The sequence below is a fragment of the Arachis hypogaea genome, chromosome 7 (genome assembly GCF_003086295.3).
Source record: "Arachis hypogaea cultivar Tifrunner chromosome 7, arahy.Tifrunner.gnm2.J5K5, whole genome shotgun sequence".
In the NCBI taxonomy this organism is placed as follows: domain Eukaryota; kingdom Viridiplantae; phylum Streptophyta; class Magnoliopsida; order Fabales; family Fabaceae; genus Arachis; species Arachis hypogaea.
The window spans coordinates 51,184,709-51,192,864 of record NC_092042.1 but is presented as its reverse complement, the minus strand read 5'-3'; the positions used below and the strand labels follow the sequence as shown (position 1 = coordinate 51,192,864).

At 31.8% G+C, this 8,156-nt stretch overlaps 1 protein-coding gene across 2 annotated transcripts; it reads left to right on the top strand.

The window, feature by feature from the left end:
• The first annotated feature begins 5,635 nt into the window (after window positions 1-5,635).
• Window positions 5,636-6,801, top strand: LOC112703048 (gibberellin-regulated protein 6). 2 transcript variants are annotated; one of them, XM_025754354.3, is made up of 4 exons: window positions 5,636-5,799; window positions 6,043-6,081; window positions 6,243-6,276; window positions 6,368-6,801. In XM_025754354.3, exons 1-4 carry the CDS (start codon window positions 5,722-5,724, stop codon window positions 6,547-6,549), a joined length of 333 nt encoding a protein of 110 aa, XP_025610139.1. In that variant the 5' UTR covers window positions 5,636-5,721; the 3' UTR covers window positions 6,550-6,801. The 2 variants fall into 2 exon arrangements, with proteins under 2 accessions (XP_025610139.1, XP_025610138.1); XM_025754353.3 differs by having other exon boundaries at window positions 6,040-6,081.
• The last annotated feature ends 1,355 nt before the right edge of the window (window positions 6,802-8,156 follow it).

Here is an 8,156-nt window from a genome sequence, read left to right as displayed (position 1 = left end):
AATTTTTTTTAAAAAAAAGGATAAATGTAAAGTCCAACCCCCAAAGAGGGTGGCACCCAGTGCCACATATAGGAGCCCAACGCCCAAGCATTGAGCGCTCCTTGGGGCATAATTTTGGAGTGGCACTTAGCACCCACTTTCCAAGTCTAGTACCCCTCATTATTTCTTGAAGGGGAAACGCCTAACTTCATAGCTTGACACCCAGTGCCAACCATAACTAGGACATGCATCCTTCTCAAAAAAAAATTTAACTCTATTTTCTTTAACTTCTTATTTTTTGTTTTTTGATTTCTTAGTAAAAAGCTTTCTTTAAAAATCATCACATGCATACTATTTTCTTTTTAACTTCTTCACTACCACCATAAATTATTATGTCCGAAGGATTCATTATTAAGCATGCATGATATATCACTTCAAGCTAGTTCTATTCATTCACATGCATGAAAACCTAGCATGTTACCTCTGCATACTCTATTTTTTCAACTCTTAATAGTTTGAATATTAAAATTTAATTTTTGTTGTATACTTATTCTTTCTGCACACTTGCACACTACACACTCCACCGAGCATTCATTACCATACCATTCACTATTCCACTATAAATTCACATGCATTTTTTCGTCCATCACATAGCATAAACACATTTAAACATTATCTTCTTTCTTCACTTGTATTCTATTTTTCTTTTTATACGGCCAAACTTTAAGTTTGGTGTTGTGGTTATGGTTCGTACCACTATAAGTGTTAAACAAAATTCAAAATGCCTTTATTTAAGAAGAGGGAGGAAAAAGAGAAAGAACTGGCTACTCTATCTTTTGACATAACCCGGTTCTGAACCCAATTACATGAAAATCAATATAGAACATGGGTAAAATAGAAGGTCATAATTCTCGATGTGAGTTTGACTTGAAACTAGAAGAAGATCCAGTAATTTAAGCCGAGATCTCATGCTAGAAGTGGACTGTCTTGACAAGTCCACCAAAGAATATCAGCCTTACTTTGGTCCATGAATTTTATGTTAATACTTGGCTGAGCCCTAAAGAGGAGGCTCAAGATGAGGAACTAGCTTATATGAGCTATGTTCGAGGCCAACCCATTGACTATGGGCCTTGGAGTATCCAAAGGTTCTTTGCCTTCCTCCTCCACCTCGCTCTGCCGACATAACATGGAGATGATGACTGATAGAAGGGAGCAAGATGTGCTCCATAATATTTGTGTCCCTGGGATACAATGAAAACTTAATACAATGGGGATATCGAACCAATTAAGAAGGTCGGACCTCGTCCATGTCGCCATGGGGTGGTTGGATTTTATCCAACATTAACTTATTCCTACCTCCAATAACTTCGAGGTGACAGTGGACTGAGCGATCTTAATACACTCTATCATGATTAGGAGAAAGATTAGAGTGGAGAACCATGGCGCAAAGCTCCAATTCAAGGTCAAGGCTTGGTTTCTCAGGCCTCATTATCGTCTTTGTGAGACTGTTGGGGTGTCTATTGAGCAAGACACCGCCATCAAACTTGCAGGGCCCATGACTGTGGTAATAATGAAGAGAAGACCAAAAAGATACCATACTGAAGGGCAAAAAGAAGAACCACATTAGCAGCCTCCTCCTTTTCCTCCTGCACCTGAACTTCAAGCTAGACCCAGTCAATCTCAAGCCCAAGGGATTGACGTGGAGAGATTCTATCAAGAATTTCAATGATTTCAGTTGGATATGATGGATAGAACATCCTATCTGTGTGTTGTCGTTCAGTCCTCGCACCCACAACAAATTCTCCCTTTTGATCATATACATCAAGTGTGGGAACAAGGTAGAAGAGAAGAGGAATATTGAAGGATATGAGAAGAGGCATGACTAAGACAAAAATGGCGCCTATAGACCCCGAAGGGAATGGTCAAGACTGAGAATGAAGAAGATGATGAATGATGCACTTGGTAAATTAATTTTGTTTTGGTAGTTAATTTTCTTTCTTTTTCTTTTTCTTTAACTTTGTCTTTGTTTTATTTTTATATTTCTTTCTATGCATCATGTTTCTTTTCAGTTTCTTTCTTTTGTTTGTTTTTCTTTTAAGTGCTTACTCCTAGTACTTGTCTATTACACTCCACTGATGTAAAGGAAGTAGCTTTTTAATGAAAAGGAATGAATAATAAACTAGGAAGTCTAATTAAAAAGTGGTAGTCATTAGTAATATAATTATATTCCATGGACTTAAAGTATTTGAACGAATCTTGAGGAAAAGAGAGACAGAATCTCTAGAAACAAAAGTTTAGAGACATTATGAGATTCTGAATATCCAAGACCTTGAAGCAGTGATTTGAAAAAAAAAGTATGAAAAGATCGAAAAACCTAAAGTTGTAAGGCTTTGAGCACCAATGATTGGAGTCCAGTTATGTTCCTATGATATTTGTGTTTCAAGGAGAGACTTGGGCAATTAAATCTGAAGGGTGCCTTATCACCTGATAACTTGGGCCAACTAGCTTGGGATTATCGATTTAAAGTCCACATTAAAGAGTTGCCTTGAAACAAAATATTTTGGGTTTAAAGAAGCTCTGGGCATCGATGTCTGGATGAACAAATTTCTAGTTATGTTCTTGTGGTGTGACTGTGTTAAAGAGAGACTTGGGTAATTAGATCCGAGGGACGTTTTATCACCCGATAACTTGGGCCAACTAACTTGAGACTATCGATTGAAAATCTGATAAGAGATGCCATATATAAGACAAAACACTTAGAGTCAAGAACCTCAACATCTTTTCCTCGATTGAATTGAAAAATAAACTGCTTCAAGGATTATACAAGTCTAAAAAAATTCTCATAATACAATTTGAATTTGAGTTTTTGAATATTCTTGATTCCTAGGTATGCAAGATTCATTAAGATAAGAGAAGTCTGTTTATAATCAGAGAGCTCATTGCAAACGCTACTTTGATTTGGACTTGAATTTATAAACTCTTCAATTATTTTCATTAAGATAAGCTTTATTTACTTTTCTTTTTTGTTTGAGGACAAGCAAAATTTTAAGTTTAGTGTTGTAATGCCTAGGCATCTTTAGTTGTTTTTTGGTTTCTTTTTTATTGGTTTTCTTAGATTTAAATCAAAGTTCTTATATTTTTAGTGAAGTTTTAATGATTAATCATATGTTTGGAGTTGTGTTAGAATGATTTTATTTTCAGGATATAATTAAGCAATTCAGGATAAAATTTAGAAGAAAACACAAGTGTACTTCAAGAGAAGCTGGCACCAAGCTTAAGGAGGCCAAGCCCAACGCCTAAACTCTAACATGGGCGCCCAAAATCCAAAGCCCAGCTTCAAGGACTGATGTCCAATGCCCTTGATCCAAGCTGGGTGCCCAACTCCAAGAAAGTAGTGCCTAGCTCGGTATCCTCAAGCCCAGCACCTTCGTGCTTGGGAGAAGGCAAAGTGGGCTGGTGCCCAACCCCACCAAATTCTTAAGTACTGGGCTCCTAGCACCAAGATTCAGAGCCCAGCTCCAAGTACAATTGTCACTTCCAGTGGTTCAAAATCTATCAAGCCCAGCATCAATGTTTTTAAGCCCAGTGTCCAAATGAGGAGCCTAGCGCCAAGATTAGTTTTTGAATTTCAAATAGTTAAGAAGTTAGATTATAAATAAGTGAACACGATTCATAAGAATTATCTTTGATCTCTAATTAGTGAATAATCACTAGAGCCATCCAGCACCTCATTAGTTTTAGGCTATTTTTCTTTCTATCATGAGTAACTAAACCTTTCTTGTTAAACATTACGAGCTCTATTTTATTTTACGAATTAGTAATGCAAGTATTTTTGCTTTATTTTGATTCATGCTTTTCTACATTTTTAAGATTGAGTTTTGTTCTTCATCATTAATAGTTGGAAGTATTAAAAAATATTCTAATTATGTTTTGAATTCTGTTATTACTTTGTGAAATTTAATATCAGAATTAGCTAGAAACTCATCTCATAATCTTCAATTATTTAGAACTAGTCTTTAAATATGTAATATTTAATCCAGCTAGGGATAGTCTTTGAATATTATGTGGCTTAAAATCGAAATTGTTCTTTACCTCTTCTCTTAGTTAGTTGATTCTAGCGATTAATTAAGTTAAGAAAAATTAAATTGTCAAAGAATTGGAATCTGAGTATAAATGATTTGATGTGAAAAGATTTATGCACGAGTCAAATAGAAAAACACAAGCATTGCTTTTTCTAAAAATTTAACATTTCCAAAGTCTTTAACATTCTCATTCCCATTCTTTGATTACCTTCATAGATCTCTAAACCTCTTTCGGTCCAAGCAATTCTCTCTTTATTGTTTGTTTGCTCTACTTCAAGATTCACAATCCTCTTGCCAAAGTTTGATCGATCTAATTAGAGATTCAATTAGATATTTTTTATTCAATCCGTTAATCCTCATGGGAATGATATCCACTCATTATGATATTAGTTGATGCGATTTAGTACACTTGCCAATTTTCGAGTGTATCAATTTTGCCTCAATAGATTATAATTTTTTTTCTCTTTGTCGAACTGCTGCTATTGTGCCACATTTGGGATGTTTCTTTTTTTTTTTGCCTTCATCAAACTTTCTTTCAATATTTATTTACTTCTAAAAATATATTTATTTACTAAAACATATTTGTGTTAGAAAAAAAATTAAGAATTAAGATATTATTAAACTAATAAATATCATATAATAACGTATTTTTTTCTTATATAATAAATTATACTTATCTTTAAGATATTAATATAATATATTTAATTTAAACTAAATTTATATTGAAATTTTGATATTTTGATATTTCGATGACAAATTTTAATGTTGGAATTTGATATTTAGATATTTCTTTTGTTATTTAACTATTGAATTTGTATTTGGATGAAATTATAATATTTTAGTTGATGTAATATTTTTGAGATAATATTCAATATAGTCCCTCAATATCTGATTCAATTTAGTCTCTAAAATTTCAATTGCCTATATTTAGTCCTCAAACTTTGTGAATGTGACTCATGTTAGTCCTTGGGATCATTTTCGACGCACAAACATTAACAGAATACTAACATAGAAGTCGGATACCACGTTGGACTCTGTAAAACAACGTTGTTTTTGTTTTGGCACTCAAATAACAAAAAAAAATATCGTTAGTAGTATTTATTAAAACTTTTCCTCCAAATGCAAGTGATTCGGTGTCATTTTTGGACTATTTGAGCACGAAAACCAACACGACATTATTTTACAAGTTCTAACATAACATTTGGTTATCTATGTTAGCACTTCATTAACGTTTTTATGCCATAAATTGTTTGAATGACTAATGTGAGTCACGGTCTCATAGTTTGGGGATTGAAGAAAAACAATTAAAATTTCAAAAACTAAATTAAGGCTGGATGTAAGTTTAGAGACCAAATTTAATATTAACTTAATATTTTTATTTTGAATGATATTTAAAAATTCATATTAAACTATAATTATATTTTAGTATATTTATTTATATTTTATTTATTATTTTAATATAAAATGATTATTTCGATTAAACTGTGATTAAATCAGTTAAACAAATAAACTAATAACTAAAAAGATTAATGATCGGTTCGGTTTTTAAAACCTTCCTCTGAACCAAACCAAACGCACCAAACCCATTGATGCCTCTTAAAACTAGAGGACCCCTCATCTTATTATTAATTGTTAGCTTCCTCAGATACAATCTTGTGCAATGGCCATGGCCAAGGCTAAGCTTGTCTCTGTTCTGCTTCTGGCACTACTCATTGCCATTTCCGCGATCTCAGCTAAGGTTAGAAGTTATTACTAGTCCCTATACCATCCTAACATAACTCCCGTGAAAATGCATATATATATATATATATATATATATATATATATATATATATATATATATATATATATATATAGATAGATATATATATATATTGTCAAGTCGTTATATATATGATCTCTAGCCAGTAGCTACTATTTTGTACTATGCAATTCAAGTATATAACATTTTGCTTTAAATCTCCAATTCATATCTCAGCAGGTTATGGCAAAAGAGGCTGCTCAGTATCACTTGGACAGTGTGAGTATATCTCTTCTCTTTTTTGTTGTTTTTTTATCCAAACATTTGATTTGGAAGCTCTTAAAACATATTTAATGCTTTTCTAGTAACTTAATGGCAAGATCAATAAAGAATGCTGCAAATATCGTCATATATATTTTAATAATTGATTTAATTTACAGGGTAGTTATGGTCCCGGGAGTCTGAAGAGCTACCGTGAGTTACAATCTAATTAATATATTTTGCTTTAAGTAATAATGGTAATTAATGGTTGTTTGATTGCTTGTGAATTTGATTGGATCATCAGAGTGCCCATCTCAATGTGCTAGAAGATGTGGGCAGACACAGTACCACAAGCCATGCATGTTCTTCTGCCAAAAATGTTGTGCTAAGTGCCTTTGTGTTCCTCCTGGCTACTATGGCAACAAGGCTGTCTGCCCCTGCTACAACAACTGGAAGACCAAGCGTGGAGGACCCAAGTGCCCTTGAAAGTTGAAACTATGTCACCTGCACCTCCAGCTATATAATTTTACTTTATACTTATTGCTTGGCTTGCATTAAACTGTACCAAGAAAGAAGTGGAATTATTAGGACTATATGCTCATTTGCTGTGATGTGATTCATTTCATGCTTCATTGCTGAGGCCTTTTTAATTTGTGGGATTGGGATCCCGCTCCTAATCACGATATGAGAAGCCCATTCACCATGATCTCATCTAATCAATCCTCCTTGTCCTTGTCCCGTTCTCGTGTTAAATGGAGTACTGTGCATATGTTAATTTTAGTTTTGATATCACGAATTATGAGACATCTCCTGTGGTTTAAGGGATTTGTAGATCAGTCCTTGATTTTGTTCATGTTTTCTTCACTACTTCCCAATACTAGTTATGCGTATAGGATCTGGCATCTCTCTTAGAAAGTAGTACCATATTGCACAACCTTCTAGATTGGTGAGCAATGTTTATAATATTTTAAAGTGACAACTACGTCCTTAATTAGAATTTTTACTTTAAACTAATTAATTTCTAAAAAAAATATTAATTAAATTTTTTATGATAGCAAACAGTGAATAAATTATATTATATATTTTGTCATTTCATCATATAAAATTCAACAATTTTTAAAACGAAATTTTATTTGATTTGTTAAAATTTCTGATAAATATAGAATAATTGATAAGAGTTACAAGTGAAAATTTAGATGAAATGATTTATTCTCTAAAATAACATAATTTTCATATATTCATGTATTACAATACTACTAGTAGATTGTGGTGGTTCTAGGACCATATTGCGACCATTCTTAACTACCGTTAAACATATTGCGACGGTTAAATATTCACCGAAAGAATAACACAATATATAGACAACTCTTCTTAAAGAATTAATTAGCTTAAGGTTAAAATTTTTAAAAAACTAATTCTTACTTTATTGTATATTAAATATTAAATATTCGTCAACTACAAAATGTTAAACCCGAAACTTACACAAATGAGCAAAACATCATTGAAAATTGACTTGGTCTTTAAAATGAAATTATATTTTGGACGTTTTCAAAATTCCTTAAATAATTAACTTAATCTTAAAACAAATTATTGACAACAAATTGATTCTCAAATTATAAAATCTTTTTTATCTCAACAACAAATATTAACTTCTGATTATTTATTTATTTTTTATCTTAACTTTTGAGTCCTGATTATTTTAATGTTTACGAATTATTACATTGAGAACTAAATTAAAATATCAGTTTTTTATTTTATTTTTTTATCTTGAAGTATCAGTCTTTCAAGATAACAAGGGATAAATAAATTAAAACATAAGCCATGAACCTTCAACTTTTGAAGTTTTTTGTCCTTAAATTTTTTTAGGGGACACAAAAGGTTTTTTTTAGCCATCAATACAAAAGAAGTTGTATTCGGTAAATGGTTGTACAAAAATACGAAAATTCGGACTATATTATTTACTAATCTACTAAACATTTGTGGAATTTTCTTATCTAATAAAAATAAATAATTAAATATTATGATGAAGAAGTTTAGAAATTAAATAAATAATTCAAGTGCTATAAATAATTAAAATAATATTTAAAAAAATC